The sequence below is a fragment of the Macrosteles quadrilineatus genome, unplaced genomic scaffold (assembly GCF_028750875.1).
Source record: "Macrosteles quadrilineatus isolate MER2022 unplaced genomic scaffold, UCM_ALF_1.0 Scaffold_9__3_contigs__length_116548681, whole genome shotgun sequence".
Taxonomy (NCBI): Eukaryota; Metazoa; Arthropoda; class Insecta; order Hemiptera; family Cicadellidae; genus Macrosteles; species Macrosteles quadrilineatus.
In genome coordinates, this window is record NW_026542602.1 from 61714533 (window position 1) to 61735757 (window position 21225).

The 21225-nt window shown below is 35.6% G+C and overlaps 1 protein-coding gene across 1 annotated transcript; it reads right to left on the bottom strand.

Annotated features, from left to right (window-relative positions):
- Nucleotides 1–2487: 2487 nt before the first annotated feature.
- On the bottom strand, nt 2488–20566 carry LOC129004208 (protein melted-like). Its single transcript, XM_054432690.1, has 19 exons — nt 20454–20566; nt 18758–18851; nt 18323–18483; nt 16905–17049; nt 15933–16107; nt 14164–14327; nt 13067–13276; nt 12409–12575; nt 11455–11634; nt 11117–11244; nt 10196–10285; nt 9354–9441; nt 8619–8680; nt 7957–8058; nt 7707–7834; nt 6951–7086; nt 6051–6319; nt 5528–5797; nt 2488–4702 (listed from the first exon to the last, which is right to left on the bottom strand). Exons 2-19 carry the CDS (start codon nt 18803–18805, stop codon nt 4460–4462), a joined length of 2766 nt encoding a protein of 921 aa, XP_054288665.1. The 5' UTR covers nt 18806–18851; nt 20454–20566; the 3' UTR covers nt 2488–4459.
- Between the last annotated feature and the right edge of the window lie 659 nt (nt 20567–21225).

Here is a 21225-nt window from a genome sequence, read left to right on the forward strand (position 1 = left end):
GATATGCATTTATTTACTTAAGGTTGCCTGATTTCACAATTTTTCGCTACACTACGGTTTAATTCCCTGTTTTCGTCATATGTTTATCACCTGTAAAAATTCATCATTACATTCTTTCATACGTAAAAAGAATGTTATGCAAAAGTAATGTTTACCATTTTTTTCCTACATAACAAACAAACGTTATTGTTACATCAACTGTTTCAATTTGCAACAACCAAAACTGTACAATCAATGTCAATTTAAATAAAAGGCCTAAACTAAAAAAATGCTATTAAGTTTTTAAAAGTCCCTAATTTTAATAAAGAATTATCCCAATGTCTTGTTTTAATTGAAAATTATTACAGTAGTTTTTGTAGTGTAGCGAAAAGTAATGTTCTAAACACGAGTGTTAGTGGGTCATTACATATTCTTTCTTGATCATCTTTAAAGGGCGAGATTTCTCAATTAACGATGATTCACATTCTACTCTTGCTATGAAATATACTATTATTCCAAGATCAAAAATCTCAAAGGGTTTGACAACTAATATGCTATTTGGGAAATATTATATGTAATTAAATTTTTGGATATCAGAAATTTAGATATATAAATAATAGTTGTTATGAGAAACCCTACTTATTTTTTACATTCAAATCACTCTTTTTTGGAGTGATAGCCTAACTAAATATAATACTTTAAGGATGCAACATAGAGCACAAGGGCCTAGGTTTTTAGGATTCTTTTGATAGGTAGCAGGCTTATCTGAATGGGAAAGAGTCCAAACTGGTCCAAGAAACACAAAACTTAGAATATTTCACTGTCACTGAGAGCGTTTTTTAACTAAAGAAAAGAGAGTTTTTTTAGGTCTAATGGTGGCCAGGGAGTTCTTCGAACAGTATTGCCAATATGTACACATTAAAAACATAGTTTCAGTTGGCAATACTGTTTAAACTCCCTGGCCATTATTAAACCTAAAAAAAAACTCTCTCTTACTTAGTTGGAAAATGATTTCAGCGACAGTGAAATTTTCAAGTTTTGTGTATAGGCTGTAGAGTAAAGTTTCGTGTTTATTGTGCCAATTTGGACTATTTTCCTTTAAGGTAAGCCTGCTATCCTTACAAAAAAATCCTAAATATAATACTTTGTACTAATAGCTGCAAAAAATAAAATCTTCAAACAAAAACAGAAAGAAGGACATACACAATTTAAATTTACCAACACAACGTATAAAACTTAAGAAAAAAATATTTACAAAATACACATAGTACATAATTGAGCGCAAGTAAATGTTTAAAAGTGTATGAGTAAATTAATTTAATATGTACTACAACCATAATTATAATCAATAGTGTTAAGTATGCAATATCACCATATTCACCCCATGGATTAATATGAGTACAAACTACGTTAATCGTAATGATATGTAATATGGTAAATGAGAAGAAAGCACTAAATAAGGTTAGTAGGTACCAGAAGTACTGATTACATGGTATTTAATCTCCATACATAGGCTTTTACGGCTGATGTTACGTTGTTTTTTTGTATCAACAGAATTTCTAGATAAAATTCACTGCCAGATTTTTTACTCTAGTGGCATCCTCAACACCTAGGGTGAGACTAAATCTACTAGTCCATTTAAGGTAGGGAGGGAGTGATATTATTGGTAAGCTGCAATGCAGAAATACGAGCTGCCCTGGGAGCTAATACAAAAGTTTTTCTATCATCAGCATTCCAGTACCTGGCAAAGAGGAACGAGCTGGTCTAGTGGTAGAAGACAGGTTTCGGTCCCTGAGGTTCCGGGTTCAAATCCCGCCAATCACCAATGGGTTTTATCAAGTGATAATGCCGCGACCCCTAGGTCTATCCTAAAGTAAATTGAAAAACCAATCCCAACTACACCCTAGCTAAGGATGCCATTTCATAATGGAGTGTGACGTCTGACAGTGAAATTTGTTTGAAAACCGAATTTCAATAGTGTTTAAAAAACTTTAAATTACAAAGTTTCAAAATAAAAATCAACATTTTAAATTTTATGATTGTATGAAAGTTATTTATGATATATTTTCAAACGTTCGTCATACAAAAATAACTACGGAACTGTATTCCTTCTAAAAGTACTAGATAATTAAATTTAACACTACAAAATCGCTAAATTCTAATATAATCTTTACATATCACAAATATTTACAATTGAAATAAACAGATAAAACTGACCATGTATCTGTTTATAAATCAAGATGATGATGGATCATTTTTTGAATGGTATTGATTGAAGAAAGAACATTATGATGGGAAAGCAATGTGAAATAATGAAATAAGATACTTTGGTCTAACACTCTTTGGAAGTAAACAAAAATGCTTGTCATATTTACTATTCATGAGAATAAAACCTCTGTTCTTTGCTTATGAAAAAGCATCGCTAAATTTAAACTATTAATTTATTGTATAGAAAGTATTTATATCTACAAAAAAACTATTAATTTTGTTTTTTAGATATTACGGTACTAATACATATAGAAAACCCTGGTTATTGTATAAAAATTACAAGTACCTATATAATTATAATACAATACATGAGGTAGAGTAAAAACTTTAAATATTTCCTTTCCATGACTCCTGATGTTAGAAAATCTCTGTTAACTTTTTAACACTACCTCAAAGCTTGTTTAGCTTCCACTTTATGAAACAAAAATATCACACACGTACATCAATTCAATTACTATAAAAAATGTCTATTCACTTCAAAAAATTACCTACGTCTACTAAAGATTATCACATTTTTTACAGGCCTTCATTTGTCAAGTATTTGTTAGTAGCAATACAAATTTTACGTACTACCATAATTATAAATTTAAGTTAATGACTTTGCAATTGGCTATTATTGTGGAAGCACTATATTGATATAAATTGACAAGACTTAATAAAAACCCTTTCTGGAATCCTGGAATGTAAATGTTTCTTTTGGTAACACTGTATTCTTTTGGTTTTCAGCCTTGTAAATAAACTTACTGAATTAAGGCTTGATTTTTACCGAATTTCCCATATAGGGAATAAGCTACCTATTACCACAAGTCTCATGGTAAGACCTAGACCAGGGATGGATTTATTTTTGTTTTGATGTGCTCAGAGGCCAAAGACACAATCTGTTTAAATTTGTACAAATATGAGAAAAATTATGAGATTTTCATTAAATTTGGTACAAAGGTGCAAACATGCATTTATTTAAACAAGTTCGCAAACCAGCATAATCGAACTATGGGAACAGGTTTTTATGGGGTGAAAATTTGTATTAAAATTTTGTGAAAAACACTACATTACCTTCTCTGTAGTATAAAACCTAAGAACACGTTAAAATTAATATCATCCAAACAGCGAATAAATCTGACACGTTTAAGGTAATATTTAAGTGAAAATCCAATCAGGCAAATCAAACTTTGTTTAGTCTGTAGGTTTGCTGCAGCAGGGATATTCTAACTGTACCGTAATAGAAACAAAGATACTATTGGTGTATAAATATTTAATGTTTATGTACAACAACAGTTAATTTTAAATACGTAAGGCTTGATTTACACCAGTCTTGGTATTTTTTCTCCATTGAATATAAATATTTTAGCAGCCTGGGGTTGTACAAAATGCACTAATACAATAACAATTTTTCATACGTCACACATCAGAAAAAAACAGGTAACAATAATTAGTTAACAATCTAAAAAAATGTCACATGGAATAGCAACACACATGGATAAGGCACAAACAACAAAAGTCGTAATTTACTGTTAAATCAATAATAAAACATTCCATAAATTTATTTTAGTTTGGTTTGAATATTAAGTAAGGTAATATGTATAATACTAACAATTTATCTATTGACTTGTCAATTAACACCAAATTCTAGATGTGCCATACTCAGTCCTAAAATGTTATACGTTTAATAAATAAGATTTTACAACCCAATTATTCATAATATTGAACCACTATAATTCTTAGCCTATATCAAAAGACTTAACACAATACAATGTGTCATTTCAAGGGAACGAATAGTGTTTGTGTCTGGTACCTAACGCTAATACTTATTGGATTGATTTAATTTCATAAACATCGTACCTATGTCAACCAAGGCAAATGGAGGGACTACAAAGGGATTCTCTTTGTTCACAATGACCAACACTAAGAGTAATGGGGTTTTTCCACTTCTGAACCAAAGCGAGAGACAATTAATATCATAAACTATAGTTTGTTCAAACATTGAAGGCGGTTGGGGATAGGGCCTACCTGCGGTTAATGAATACAAACCTTTCGCAACAGGAAGGCCCTATCCCCGACAGCCTTTGTTATTTGAACAAACGTTACACTACAAACAAAAAATTTTACCTAGTAATATAGTTTCTTTTTCAATTCACCTGATCGTTTCCTACATTGGTCCAGAAACAACAAAACACCACTACTACGAATCAACTGAACACTCATTCCACCTTTATCAGACGGATGTTCGCACCAGACTCGAGCCTCTAGTCGGAACGTCTTTAGCTTGCGAGTGCGCCACCACAACAGACAGACATTGTACCCACTCCTCCGCGTTCTTGCCGCCCTTCGGCTTGAGTATGAGCGAGTGGTCGCCAGTGAAGATCTCGAAGGCCTTGGGTATGTTGCGAGCTCCTCGACTCACTTTGACAGACCTGATCTGGTGAACGTCGATAGGCGTCACCTCTTTATCGTCCTTCTGTGGGGCACAGTAGATGTTTAACAGTGAGCCAATACAGAGATAAATATGTTAATAAGGAAACTGACACACAAATCTTTACTCTTGGCCTGAAAAATACTTTCATCCTGGCCACAAAGTATAGTTTAGCTGTTTAACTGTTTCTACTTTAAGTAAATGCTACTCTACAAACCCTCTTGATAACAGGTTTTGCTTTGGACAAGATAAGATCACTTGTTCAGTTTAGACATAATACAAGTGGAATTATGGTTAGAAGGAGAATCAAAACTGCCTAATCTCCTCCTCTCTGAATGTCAGAGAATGCCCAGTATCTGTGAAAGCACTTTAACTTAAGTATTGTGTGTGTAAGACCTCCTAATTCTAGTGTGAAGAAGACATTCCACTTCAAGTTAGGATTATACAGCTACGGAGAATCTTCTCTGATGGAAAACACCATGCAAGTATATAAGGCTGAAAGATTTCATTTAACCTAATAGTCTAGTACATTCCATGCAGTACAGGTCTTAAGGGGGATATCCATGCTATCGACTTTACTGGAAACATTATGTTAATCGTCATGTGGGTTGAGTCTACTGCCGTAGCGACCCTTGTTAAAGCAATAATTATCGAGATTTACTTGTATTTTGACTCTGGTATATAGCAAAACTTAGCAATAAAAAGTGTAGGAAAATATTAAAAAAGGATAGAAACCTTTAGCAGATCCTGATATTTTTAGGACAGTTAATATCACTTAAACTCCCATTTGAAATACATGGCTTATGGAAACTCCATACTGCACGGTGAACAAGGATTTGAGTATAACCTTTAACCTAGAAGCCCACTCACCGAGCCCTTGTAGGACAGATGAGCACCGCTGAGAGTAAAGTAGCGAGTCCGCCATCTTCGGAAGATCTTCCACCGTCCCTTTTTCTCCTTGAGCTGTCCCTCAATGACCGGCTGGGAGTCCTGTAGGAAGCCGACCGCTCTCTCCGGATGGTTGCAGAGAAAGCAGCCCCAGACATTGGTGGACTCCCCGGCCGCGTTGGTGCGGACGATGTGTGAGAACACGTCACAAAACCCTGTGTGTCTAAGCTCATTCAGTACTGCTTCCTGGTCCTGAAAAAGACAGATGGTTAACACAATGAATTGTTTAATAGTATATTATAATAAAAGTAATGAAAGTTGCATTATCCAGTGCACGCTCTTTGGTACAAGTTATGAAAGATACTTTTCATCACAACGCAATTGTGCATCTTTCTGTTTGCAGTTTGATTATACAACAATAAAAACAGTCGATTTAGATTATAAAAACCAATATTAAGATGGAATTTTTTGTCAAACTGACAGATCAGGAGACTAAAGAACCTACCTTGGCGCAGGGGAACGCAGAGGTGACAAGCGTAAGGAACGTCTTATTCTCACATTTGAGGATGTCCCAGCAGTTCTTGAGGCTGGAGACGGAGCTGTCCCTGGAGCTGAGCGCGGAGGGGGACCGAGCCTGGAGTGCGAGGAACATGAGATGTATCCACACACGAGGGTTGCGTGTCCTCATGGTGAAGAAAGTCCTGCTGTACAGACAATGCTCTCCACGACCCTGACAGGCGAAATGTAGCTTGGCTAGCTTCTTGGCTCGTCTCTCTGTAAATAAATTAGTTATTTCAATGGAAATTTGTTCTTGAGTGGAGTAAAAGTGTAGTAGCATTTTAACAACCTATCAGTAATCTTTGTAGGCTTTTGCCTACGATAATTCTAATGTTCTGGTGTCATTAGAATTCATAGCAGTCTTCAACTGACGAATTGGTTGATGCAAAAACCACGGATTCATAAGTTTATCTGTAGATATGGGAAAATAGCGATTGTCTCAAGCAGCCTGTTTGGTCACAGTGTTGTTATACACAAAAACTGTTGTTGTACTGGGCGTTGTTCAAGAAAACAAATCACGTTTATATGAAAACACAACAAAACACAATGCAGGATTAGAAACTGCCACATTCCAACCTGGTGCTTCAACATCAAAAAACCATGTCCTTGGAAATGTGGTAATTCCAAAGTTGGTCATCTACAAGGACTGAAAAAAATGTGAGCATTTAAATTTACCACCCACTGTTAGTTAATACTCCAAGCTCCAAAACTTGAGTCACATTTTAATGTTAGCTGACAAAAATTCAACATGATCTTTACAAATAAACGGAAAGTCAAGAATTTGCAAAGGTTATGTTTCAACCATTGGTGATAAATAAAATCACAAGTAAAACTTGCAGAAGTTTACCTTCAATAGTGCACTTGGCAGGGGGTGGTATCCTGACTGATACTTTCTCCATGTAGGCTTTAATCTTGTCCAGGTGTTTCTCACAGAAATGCTGAACAGTGTCTCGCATGGGGTAGGGCTCAAACACACTGATTCTCTGTAAAAGAAACCAACAAAAGTCAACCTCGGTGTCAACGAGGTCATTTAAATATTGTTATTATGTCAGATAATTAATAATTATCAGAGGTGTGGGACCCTGAGATTATTTGTTGACCCGGCCTTGAGGTTTTTTTAAGCCGCATTCAATGAAATGTTAACACTATTCTCCACGATTGTAGCAAAATCTTAAATATTTCCCGTGGTCCTGTGGACATCATTATCGTCTCTTGCGAACTGGGCAAAATCCTGAACATTTTTCACTATTGTAGATATCATAACCATCTCCCGCTTCATGTGGACATCATCATTGTCTCCGCGATCAGGAGAAAATGGATAAGACATTCCATTTCAATGTCAATGTCATAACCAATTATTGAATAAAATGAGCATATTAGAATTGAGCCACTTATTAGGGAATGAAAAGTTACCTCGGAATAGTACCCAGATACCAAATTAAATCAAAATCAGATCACAGGTGTAGGTAATAATCCTGTAGACATCCGCACACAATTCTGATGTCAAGCTAATGGGAGAAAATATGTCAGTTTGCTGACAATGTTTATTTAACCCACAAGGATAGAGCTCGTCCATACAGACCCTCTAAATGGTTATTCTGACCTGTGTGATGGAGTGTTGTGATTGGTTGATGAGCGTCACACTAGTGTTGGTTCTCCTCGGACAGACCACATGACTCATCACCGTCACAGGTAGAGTTTGTGTTACTGACACGGCTCCTGTCGTAGAAGCTGTCAAACAAACAAATATCAGTTGTTATTAAGTGTAAAACAAAAATTTGTTTAACTGATACAATTATAGGGCTGTACATTGTATAAGTTTCGACAAGTAAGCGTTAACAATGAAACCTCACCTACTAAGGAGTGCAGAGCGTTGGTGGAGGGGAGAGTAGACACTACAGATTGAGACAAAGGTGAACTACTGGAGCTGTGCGGATGCGTGTGGGTCGTACTCACTGAAACAATCGTACCATGGATATAACGTTTTCCTTGTGAATTCCCTCAGGACAAAGTTTTTTGACTGCTACAGGTAAAGTTAAGTTTCCATTTCCTTTCCTTTTTCCTTTGGGTTAGGGAAAAATGTACATTCAGGATTAGCTTACCAAGCCAAAAATTTAAGGTCGACAAAATTTGGGAATAGTGATACTTGGACTATGGAATATTATGTTACTGTGACAAAATATCATAACATCTATAATCTATCATAATAATCTATTGCCTCCACTTGATCCTACCTCTATAATAACAGCTGAGGTTTGCCTAAACATTATATTAAGCAAAAAAGTAGTGGGGAACTTCACCTCAAACCGCCTAAATTTTTTGAACGGACTATAGTAAGGGATTAGAAAGATCACATAACTAAAAGGGATTTCAATATTACATTCATTAGGGAAACCCACTTCTTTGAGAATGTAGTTTTACAACTACATTTATTACATAAATAGGTACTTCATACAGCCAACGTTTATCTACTTGGGTGATTATGCAAGCAACATAGGCCTAACAAAATACAAACCTGACGTAGTATGAAGAGGCGGTGCAGTACTAACCGTCACTGTGGAGTCTGATACGTTATTGCTGCAACAACAGAAACAAATTGGTCCGATTAGGTGATTATATTGCATAATTTACGAGAAGGCCTATCAGTTGAGACTAATTTTCAGAAGTATCATAGCACTACAACAATAGTGGTAGTAAACAGTATCAGCAGTATTTGGTGAATCTATCATAATTTTTTTATTTAAGAAGAAGAGAACGTTATACAAATGTCCAAGCAGAGGATACCTGATTCACTTGTCGAAGACGATTACGTAATTTGTGTATGTACTTTAGGATGAATTGTACAGCGTGGATTGTTGCTAAGATCAGCTGTTCATTTAGGCAGGACAATTTATTACTTCCAGATGTGAACCATAAAAAATCTACTGACCTTTACTGGGATCGAATCAGCTGTCTTCTAATCATTAGGCAAAATGTTTTAATATGCAAACCACTAATCTACCAAGTGAAGTCTTCCAAATCAGCTTTAAAGTCTATGTGGGCCTAGGGCCTATCTTAGTGGAATTTGTAAGCTTATAGTTGATAAAACAGACCTAAACCGACAGGGAAGAAAATATCCAAGGCCTTTTCGACCTTTCCAGAGATCATCAAGAAAATACAACCAAAAAGTGGCTGATTGTTTCATAACCCAAATGTCAAGCACCGTGAAGCTTCTACCAACAAGGGGTAATTAACATGAGCCATGAATTACCTAGCTGCCTTGGTGGTAACCGAGACACCTCCGCTAGACACTTTGTTTGGGGCCAGACTGTAATGCCTTGCTCCGTTGATTGTAGTCACTGAAACACAATATTAATATCTTGGTAAACACTTGTATCTTGGGACTTCGGTCCCTGGGGTCCTGGGTTCAAATCCTGCCTTTTTGATAATGCTGCAACCCCTTAGATCTAGCCTAAAGTAATATGAAAAACGATCAAGGGCTAGAGGTTAGCGTGCTAGGACTAAACAAACTTAAGCTACATCAACCGTTGTGAAAATCAGTTAGGCTATAAATTTTAGAACTCATTCAAAGAGGAAATAACAGAATAGATTTTCACAGTAGATTCTATCTAGTGTTTATAAACAGTTTTACTTGGATTCAAGGTAAGAATTCGTATTAATGATTTTAATTCCAGGATCACCTACTACACAATGAAAGTAATCAACTATTTAGTATTATGCTATGTACTCCTGACCTATTGGAGATGTCTAATTTATTAGAGAATACTACATCTATACAATGCTGACACCCCCAAGTTAAAAAGTAGGTCCACATAAGGTGAATATGAGTGAAAAACTAGTGTTGAATAATCGAGACGATAGCTTAGTATTTTTACTATCTAAGATCAGCTGTTTCATTAACCAAATCCTATTTAAAAACCCAATGAAGGGCAGCTGTGCTGAACCATCAAAAATGTGCTGAGTTATCTAAACAAATTGATAACCTAATTTGCTGCGATTGCTGCAAATATTTAGAAACCCAGCTATTACACTTGTTTATGCCTTATTACTTTTGACATGGCCAATACAAAAATAGTTTGACGTATTACACACCTGTAGTAACCTGATGAGAAGGTTGATTGATCTGCTGACTGGAACTCAATCTGGTCATACTCTTGTGAAGACCGATCCTGCTGTTATTTACTGTAACAAACACATTTTAAAACATTTTTTAAAAGCCAAAAAACATATTTTGTACATTCATCTTCTATACAAAGTATGTGGAAAAATATTGTTTTTGTCAACATTTTCGAGTTTGTGTTTTGACGGAAATATCCGCTTGGGTCCTCCTGAACCAAAATCGTGGTTTTTGAAGTGATGTCTGTGTGTGTGGGAATGTGGCTGTGTAGAGAGCTACAGACTTCACCTGTGGTCCGATTTTGATAAAATTAGGTGCACTATTTTGAAATTTTTATTTTCAAGGGTGATTTTTCCACAAAAACCCATAAAAAGACGGCCAGATCAGATTTTTACTAAAACAGCTTGATTGAGATTTTTATTAAAATTTAGTGTGTTATGGGCCTTTGAACTTGAAACAAAATGGTACAACTGTACCAGCCCAATGGAATAAAGCATGTGTCAGTTTGCTGATACCATTTATTTAAACTTTTAGAGCAAAATTAGCTTGTTCACATAATCAAAGGTTGGTGACTGATGTAGGACAGGCAAACCTCTCCCAAACTATTCTTGAAAAGGTACTATCAATTTCAAAAGATGCCCGAGTACAGCTTCAAAAACACTCTTAGGCGCTCTGCATATTTTGTTTCTAAGAAAAAAATTACTAACAGTATAATGGTGTAGTAAGCTTTTCTAGTGGAGGAGTGTGTCACTTCAATCCCAGAGTTCCTGGGAACAAATCCCGCCAATCAGCAAGGAAATTTATCTAAGTAATACTGCCGCGACCCACTAGAACTAGCCTGAATGTATACACAGTTCGGGGCTAGAGCCGTCAGATGTGGAAGAGTAGTGACATACCAATGTTGAGCCGAGTCATGCTGCGGTGAGCTGCAGAGTGTAGCCTACTGGTGCTGCGGCTGTCTGGACCCAGCCTAGGTCTGGGAGTGATAACTATCCTGCTGGTCTCTTGTCTTCCACCCGAGTCTCTGCAACACACCATATGTTCGAATTTAGTGTTTCTAAATCACACGAGTGGAAAAAATCTCTCATAACGAAAGATAGCTCTTTACTCACCTTTGAAGAAGTCCTAAGAATGAATATTAGTTCAGTAGACTCCAGATTATGAGTGTTAGTGAATCTACGGAAAAAATTAAAATATGTCTAAAGCAAAACTACACAATACATGATTATTATACCTTGTCATGTTGAGATGGTGGTGTGCTGTAGATGTAAGGCTGGGTTTAACCATTGTCAATGAGAATACATTGTTGTTGATGAGGTTGTTGTTGTTGGTGTTACTGTTGTTGTTATTGTTAGTAGTTTGGCCGCCGACCTTAACGATGGTCACTCCTGCAGATGTCTGGTTCACCTGAGAACTAACCAATACAATGTCAGAGTATGTAATGCCAAAAGATTATCATTTACCTAAAGAAAAAGAAAGATATTGCTTCTACGGATGTATTGTAAATAATTAGATTTCCATTAGTAGGCCTTCTTACTCAATTACACTGGGCCAGTTAAAAGATACTAGTTGACAAATAATAAGCTAGCAAGTCAGCGCTTGCGCTAGTGAATCTCTTAACTCACTAACTCACTTCGAAAGTGGCTAATCCAACTGTTGGCATCCACCACTTTGTATTAAATTAGTTGAAATTATGAGTAGTTGTTCTAAATAATGAATAAATCTTGATCCTGAATATTTTTTAGATTTTTTTAAACATGAAGAATGATATAACATATGTGACATATTCGAAACAATTCGTGTTCAGTGACATATTCGATCAGGGCTATAGTATCCTTTTTTACCATAAAGGATAAAGTTATGAAAAATCTGAGGTACGTTTAACATTTATATAGATTTTTAGGAATATTTTTCAAACTAAACTGAAATGTCGAGGATTTTACTAAAAGATGGTAAATTTTAGGAGCTGTACCATGGCAACAACGGGGAGCAAGCTGATTTATTGATAGAACTTCTGTTCCCTAAGTCTTGAGTTGTATTGATTTTATCTAGGCTTAAGTAATAATGCCACAAGCCTCTGGGCTTAACCTGAAGTTATTTGTTAAACAGTTCCAGACTAGGGCCTAGGGTCTTTATGTATAAATGGGACATCCTGAAACACCAAAACATTAAGTCATATTCGACTTACCTGGAGGTGTTCTTGTTTTTGTAGACCTGAGCGAGCATTTTCTCAGTGAACAACACGGGGTAGCTGGAACACAATAGCGTTGCTTCCTTCAACAACATACTCTGATGCGTGCGGTCGGCTTTGGACAGATGTTCCAGCACAAAGTTCAACGCGTCCTCCGCTCTTTCCTGGAAATCCCCAAAACTCATAAACAAACAAGAATAGTTCTTGAAAATGACAAATACTTTTTTTTTCACCTAACGATGAATGGAATGTTATGTATAGGTATAGTAGAGTGATCGAGATAAGATAGCTCAATCTACTATCTGAGGAAGTCTGAAGAATAAGAATAAATGGATCCAGCCTCCAGCTAGTTGAGAAGCGGGAAGCTGCTAACAAATAATTTCATGGCTGCCAGCAATTTAACTTTACAAAGTATTTAAGATATGCAAGCTTAACGAACCTAATCTAAGAGTGTGAGTGGGTTATCGTTAAAAATTACTTCACAAATTCTCTCAAGAGACAAAATATTGTGTCTGTGTCTGTGTGGACTGCCTATCTGGACTCATACTAGGTCAACTAGCTGATCTCTTTAGTCTCAAAACTACAATCCCGACCTAGAACTTTTCCTTTACAAAACATCTTGAGCAAAGTTATATGAGCTCACACTGGCGCTTACCTTGCTAAGTTTCCCGACGGCCGAGATTACTTGAGCGGCTAGACACAGAGCGTTGGTGTGACACTCGGCCGCCTGCTTCACCTTGGGTACGTAGTCCACCAACATCTGTGCCCTCTTGTTAGCCAGGTGTAGTAGAACTGTTAGAGTGGCTGTCACTGTAGTGCTCGGACTCAGGTATTCGCACAGCTGAGGTAGAGAAGCCTCTAGCAGCTGATAACATGATCAGAATGTATAAACTTTGTTAAAATAAACTATACATGTTGTTTAGGATAGACTATATATCGTCACTTGCAAGATGAAGAGCGTAAGTCCATATAATATGTAGCTTACACCCCTTTGTCGGACGATATGTTTGGAAATTTTGAAAAATTGAATACAACAACACAGCATCAACTTAGGCTGCTATATTAAAGACGAGTTGCTTTACCCTGGACATCTCTCGTGTTAACACAAAGATCATGATTGTTTTCTGTGAATGTGGTAAAATTCTGAACATCTCCTACAGTTGTGTGGACATCATCATAGTCTGCCGTAAGTCTTGACTACTGAAAGTGAATTTTCCCCCAAAACCGCCATCAATTCTGAATCGATGCCAAAAGCATTATTTTTTCATTCTTTTTTAAGATGAGTTCTTCATATTGATAGACAAATTCTGCGGTCTTGATAGAAAAGCTTGGATCAAGATTGATTTTCTCACTTGGTGCTCAATCACTCCAGCTTTTAGGCTAGGCTCGGTTCAGCTTGAAATTCAAAGGGTATGGACAACTCTAAGTTAAAGGGCTATTTGCAAATAAGTTAGGCCAAGGTTTAGCCAAAGGCATTTTCAAAAATTTATTGAATGAAGGGAAAATGTTTAACCTTGATTGATGCTCTAGCTTTACCTAAAGTAGGCCCTAATCTAAGAAAAAATCATTGCCTAAGATGTGACAGACATTGAGATAAGACTCGATTCAACTTTATCAAGCTATGAAACATAATTTTGAAATGTGCAGACCTTGTACTTTAATTTATATTAAACTAACAAATCAAATAAAAATTTTCAACTTCAGTGGTATAGAGGAATCAAAACCTAAAGGGACACTGTGGGGTTTACTCACCGAAGGCTTGTTGTCCGCTATGTGCGCAAAGAGTTGCAGAAGCGCCAACTTATCAGAGAGATCACACTGCGGCAAGAGTGAGACAAGAGCCATCGCGTGATCGTGGATAGGCTCCTTGGCAACAGCGTAGATCTGAGGCAACACACGGCATAGTGGGTAGTTACCTGCAACCAGTATCAGCAACAATGTGAGGAAAATGTCATGAGCAAATGAAAGGAATGATAACAGTTACAAACCAGAAACTATTACAACAGCATGTCAGGAGCATATTGAACAACCTTTTGCAGAATGGCTCTGTCTATATTTAGGGTCTGACTTAGGGGAGGTACGAATGAGGCATTAGTTCAAAATTCCTCCGTGAACAGCGCTGTAGTAGAGAGCACTTTGGCAATGAAGGTTAACTAATCGCAAAAATAGTTCTGTTCATAAAGTAAAATTATAAATGCCTCAAATTCAATTTTATTATTTTTTAATTATAAAATTAAACTATCATAACCTAACCAAACTTGCTGATAATTAAATAATATAACAAAAGTTTAGTAATAGAAAAAATAATTCTGTTTATTAAATAAAACTAGAAATTGCTCAAATAAAATTTTATAATGACTTAATAATAAAATTAAACTATAATAACCGAACCAAACCAACCAAACTTGCTGATAATAAAAAAATCTTGGACAAAAAGTTTAACGTTACCAGCGGGATTCGAACCCGGGACCTACAGTATATCAGCCCGGCACGCTAACCATTAGACCACCGAGGCCGATGGCAATCGACCGTTTTGTTACGGTAAAGGCGTTCCCTCAGCTAAAAAGAAGCCCACAGCTGTCATCGTAGCCTCTTCTATACCTCCCCTGAGTAAATACCCTATATTTATCAGCTACATGACATTCATTACATGAGGTCATCATTACATGACCACAACCTTTGACTAGTAAAGTACATCTCATCCCATCTAAAATCTTTTGCTAGTAAAAAAACATAGTTTGATTAAGCCACCCACAGTTTCCTGATAAATTACTGATATCTGTTGAGTACGCAAAATTTAAGACCCTGCAAAATTGAAAGGACAACCCACTAAAAAAAAGCATATTTTATGTCACTTCAATTACAGTAAACAACAAAGGGAGAAAATAGAACCTTGACATGACACACTGCTTGGGGGACTCATTCAGCTGTTCTATTTTACTTCATTTTTGTGTTTGTGGTGATCCTGGACAAAGCGTTCACGCCAAAATCATCCATTTACGTGCATAATATATTAAGGACAAGACTTTTTTGGACCACAAGGCAATAGCAGGTAACTTATACCTTTTTGGCGTCGTTCCGTAATCCAGCTACTAGGAGGTCACGAATTGTGGATATTTAATTATAGGCATGCACTGTGGATGCGATACTCTCTGGTGTGGATTAACGTTCGCACAAGTGAGTACTACAACTATCCGCAGTACTATCCTGATAATTAGACCAACTCGGTTCGGATTCCACTATAAACTGTAGGTCCCTTAGTTGCCATTAGCTGTATGGGCTATTAATTAACAGCTGCTGTGTCTAAGGAATGTCTGCCTTAGTCACTAACAAGACTACAAGATCGCGCCACTCATACATTCATTTCCATTCATACTTGGCTTAAAATACCTACTTTGTATGGTCGCCATTTAATAAGAAAGTATTAAATTATTTTAATTGTTCTATTTTCATACAAAATTGGCTACGCCAAGTCTTTCTACTTTCTACGCTAATCCATATAGTTGGGATGTCCAACTGACCTGATATGATGGAGTCGATGATCAGCTGAATGTGTTTGGACAGAAGGTCAGCATTGTCAATGGCTGCCAGTGAAAGGTAAGGAGCCATGTTGCGGGACAACTCACGGTTGCCTTTGTGCAAGAACTTGACTGCGACTGGCAATGCCCTCTTCATCACCTCTTTCTTGTTGTAGTTCTGTTAACATTCAAAGTTATGTAAAATTTTATGTGGTTGAAGAACAACTGTTTACACTTTGACATACATATTTACTTTGATTTGTCTATTCAAGCTTGGTGACAATGAATACAAGGCTCGACTTCTGACTTTCTTAAAAGAAGTGTCAATGCTGCAAAACACATTTTTACCAGCAAATATACTGAATGTGTACTGAATGTTCTGGAAACTTTGTAAATCTTACTTACTCCCATGGCCATTTATGCCCAAGTAACTCTACCTTTGTAAAAATTGAGAAAGGTTAAAAGCCTTTGTTTATATTGTAAAAAGAAAGTGTTTTGCTATATTGAGCAATGTTGTTAAACACTGATTGGTTGTTCTGACCTACAAAACGCTGTTACTGTAAGTAGGCTACCTACGTCAGAGTATTTGATCTCGGTAAAATTGGTGAGGTGCGCTAAGTAGAACTATAAGGTGTTTTCCAAGTTGGGGTTTGTATCAAAAGAAATGATTCAATATCTCCAAGCTCCTAGCTACTTTTGTTTTTCAAAATTAATATTTTTATTTTCGTTTAAATCTTGTGAATAGCCTAATTTGTTTTTTTAAGAAAGTCTTGAGTATAATTTCTGGGATAGGTGTTCAAAGTAAAATTTTGGGTGAACCTATAAAGTAGCCCACCCGATTAAGTGTGCAATTCTACCTATTTTAAAACCTTGTGTTATACGTTAAGTACCTTAATAGATAATATGCAGCTTTAAAATGTGTTTCAGTTTAATTTATCATTTACTCCACACTTAAGAAATGCAAAATGAACTTACTAAAAATATACATGATATGATGTCCGATGAGATTTTTGCATGAGGTGGATCTTCGTCTTTGGCTGATGGCTTCAAATTGTAGTTCAGGCATGACTCTAACAAAGCTACCAAAGCATCCGCATGTTGCTCAATGGAGCCTGTCTCCCTAGAGAAATAAATTACATTAAGTAATTAATAAATCCAATTAAATTACAGTGGAGTCCCGATAATCCGAACTTCGGTAATCCGAAAGTCCGCTTAATCCGATACCAAATAAAATATATTTTTAAAATTTTTTTTTATTAAAAAAAATTAAAATTTTTTGAAATTTTTTGAGTTTTTTTTAAGTTTTTTTTATTAAACTTTTAACACAGTTAGCTGTACCTTGTCAACGTATTCTGTAGCGGCCGGGCGAGATAGACTTTTTTGTAGAGTATTTTAGTATTTCACCATTTTTGTTATTACTGTAACAATTTTCATATTCGTCCGCCAAATCACAAATGGATTTTATTACTGTAAATGATAATACTGCAGCCACTAGGTCTAGCCTTAAGTAATGTGAAAAACAATCCCGAGCTCGTGCCTGCTTGGGTCTTTTTTTTAAGACAAAAAAAATTAAAAAAAAAGTTTTTTCAAAATAAAAAAAAACGTTTAATCCGAAATATTCGGTAATCCGAAATGGGCCCGGTCCCAACCATTTCGGACTAACGGGACTCTACTGTATTATACTGTAGTACCGTAGGTACAATACAACTGATCACTAACTTTTTTCAAAAACAAATTTTGTCAAGATTTAAGTAGGCCTAATGAATATACACAGTAATGTCAAGTGAAACACTGTTTGAATTAGCCTACTACCTAGTAAAAATTTTGTGATGGAGTGTTTTTTTTTTTGCCCTATATAATTCTAGTACGATTAGTTAAGCTTTTCACCAGAGTCCTGCTAGTGATCACTGGTCGGGACCAGACGCTGTATGGATTACTAAATTGTTCAAATTAACAGAAAGCTGATCCTCGGCCATATGCTGATCTTAGTTAGTAACAGAGCTACACAGATCATCTCGCTATATTCTACACTCATTCTTATAATTCATGGGTTAAAATACACACCTAAGCGGCGTCCCCATCTCAATTGATGATAATAATAAAGACAAATTATTCTGTTCAAAATTAACTTACAATTCCCAGTTTTCTCAATTGCCTGGTCACCCTGGTTATTATTTCAGAACATAGCTTAGTTTACAAATAAACCTATTAGCCTTTTTACCCTAGCCCCAGGTGGTAAGGTTTAGGAGGATTTTCGGACCAGTGGGATTTAGATTGCCGAGACTCTGGTATATTGTTTTTAACTCTTACCGTTAAGAAATTTAATAGAAACCTTTTTCTCAAATACTGTAAGGATTCGCCGAACTATTTATATTCGACGGACATACACCCACCTGATGGCTGAAGTAGCCTTTGTAATACAGATCTCCACGACGCTCTGATCGTTGTTGTTGTTGACGTAGTCTGGAAGACTGGTTATCTCAGCGATGGCATTGATTACCTCCGTCAAATCATTGACTATAGATTGGTCAGCCAAGGAAAACAGATCTCCAGCCTGTAATGTAATTTATTAAGCACACTCAAACGTAACTGGAAAAAAAAATTATACATAAAAACAATCTAATTTACAACATAATTTTACAACAGGATAGTCATCAAACCATTATCATCCCTTTCTACAACTCTGGAACAGATAAGTATATAAGTAGTTTCTTTATCTCATAAAAACAATAAGGTAAACCTAATTTAAATAGGATTTAACAGATTATTCGTCTTAAAATTCTTGACAATTTAAACCTTAAACCTTAGACTAAATAATGCCTACCTACCTTAGACAGATCTTTCTTGCTTAGAACTTGAGTAAATAGCTCATGCATGGTTGATCGATTTCTGTTCCATAATATATCTAAAAACAGTCCTCACCTGTTGAAAACAACAAAGCTTAGATGGTTTACACATTTCATAAAACTATAACATCAATAACACATTTCAATAATTGATTATTTCAAGTTACTATATACTGTACCTTTTTTAATCAAAAGAATATTATTTAATCTAATTTAATCAGAACGTAATAATTTATCAAATAACTTAAGTGTACAAACATTGAGTCGCCTAACTCAATGTTTGTGTAATAATTGATTTACGTATTGACGTGAAAATTATATACCTAATGGACAAATTAACCTATATTTTAGGTTAACCTTTTTAACTTATAACTTAAATTAATATGCTTTATACATAGGCCTACTTATACACACTCAATATATATGGGTGTGTATACTAATACTTTTTTCTTTTAGTCTATAGATGTTTCTGTTAGCCGTGTTTACACTGGAGTTTTGAACAAACTGTTTGAAACTTTTTGTCGAAACTCTCGTTTCTAAAAGAAAAGTTTACAACAGACAGTACTTTTCTTTGATCTTTGGGAAACAATTTAATCACCGTTCCCGAGAACAGGTCAGGTTAGTCCTCGTTGGGGGGGGGGGCACGGGGTGTAGTCACGTGGTGGCCAGTAGGCGCGGGGGGTAGCGAGGAAGTGTTGTAAACAGCGTTGAAGTACAGAAACATTTATTCCAACCCTTTGATCTTTACCAACTTCCTGTGGGACACAAAATGTTTCTGTTAAAAAAGTTGTGTTTCTTGGTTTTTAGGAATGTGTTCCTAGCTCAGGTGTAAACACGACTTTAACTCTCTCTCTTTTTTCTTCGTCATAGATAATTTCTTGACACTTCACAGTTAGATCTAGAGCCATTAAAAAAGTTTAGCTTTCAACATAATTTATTTTAAAAGGTCCAAAAATATAGTCCCCACAGTATCATTACCGGTAGCAAATTTTTCCTGTAGGCCTAGCTAAAGAAGAAACTAATTATCATATACCTTAGGTAAGTTAGCACAGTAAGACCTAGGCCCAGAAGGGATTTATTTTTCAATTTTGGTGTCCCTATAGGCCAAAAACACATTTATACATGTCTGTGAGTCCGCAAACACAATTAGGCCAACAAGTAAACGAGTTAACTTATACCTGATTATGGCTTAACTTACCATAGGCTTTTGATGACGAGTGCTGAGAAAAGTACCTAATAGTTTAGCCTAAATGTAATTTTAGAATGTTTGCAGTGAGTTAGGCATAGTAAATAAGCATCACAAAGAATCTCAACTAGGATGTAGTTAACCACTAAGTAAATTAAAAACAATTAGAAAGCCTAGGAATAATCTAGCCTAAATATTTTGAAATGACCACCTACGTTGCTATGTTAGGCTACTTGATCATTGCTGTATTTTAGTAGCCTATAATATTATTATTAGACCTTTACTTCTATAATGTAGGATTTGGTAAAAGGTATACCTAGGCCTAACATCTCAACTAGGCCTAGCAACAATAAATAATAGACCAAGACAGGGTCATTTAAGTAGGCAGGCCCTAACTTAGCTTACAAAAGATTGAAAATAAGTTTAGAACCAAGTTACTAAACAAATAATAATTTGCAACTACTTAAATTCAAGAACTGGCAAATAACTTACGTTTGTAGGCCTACAAACGATTAAATCACAAGACTGAGTTTCAAATTTAGCCCACCACGAGAAATGAACTCGTACTCGTACAAATTCCAAAAGTAAACAAAACTTTCTATCTGACACTCATATGTTTCAAAAATGCCACATGAAATTTAAGTGAAGTGATTTATTCACTCTCACTCACATTCTTACACACCTATTTAGCTTTAGCTCCCAGGCACAGGGAGGGAGGAGAAAATAAGTATATTATGTATGACGTTTTTTATTTTGGCTTTCTCTATCTAAAAAAAAAAATCATGTGGAAGATTGAAGAATGCGAGTGTGTAATTTTTATACGACACATTTTTATTAATTACACGATTCAATTCTAACAAAAGAATTGACGCTACAGATTCATATCAATTAAATTACTTAAATTTTAATCGCATTAAAACAACAAAATGTATTGGTAAGGTTACGATATATTTTTTAATACATAATAATAAAACATTATATAAAAAATCCAATGTAGAAATATGTATGTTTTATCCGTCATAAAAAGTTCTCTAAAACAGGGTGAAACCATGGTGAAACACTTATTTCACATCAACGCACTGAAATGGAACCGAAACTAATTAAATCAGTTTTCAAATTTTGAAATTCACATTCATATGTGTATTAGATTTCGCAATTATTTATTGAATGCAAGAACTGCCTGCAATATCCAAAGTCATTACCAAAGCTGCGTAATGACCAGCATAGCTGGATAAACTGCGTCAATTTCTAAATATAAATATCA

Excerpts from the sequence above, each read along its gene's own strand:
- LOC129004208 (XM_054432690.1), bottom strand. The coding sequence starts at position 18,805 with ATGCATGAGCTATTTACTCAAGTTCTAAGCAAGAAAGATCTGTCTAAG. Across the intron at positions 12,576-13,066 it reads CCGTCGGGAAACTTAGCAAG|GAAAGAGCGGAGGACGCGTT; the intron begins GTAAGCGCCAGT and ends GGGGATTTCCAG. Across the intron at positions 8,681-9,353 it reads GTTACCACCAAGGCAGCTAG|CAATAACGTATCAGACTCCA; the intron begins GTAATTCATGGC and ends CTGTTGTTGCAG.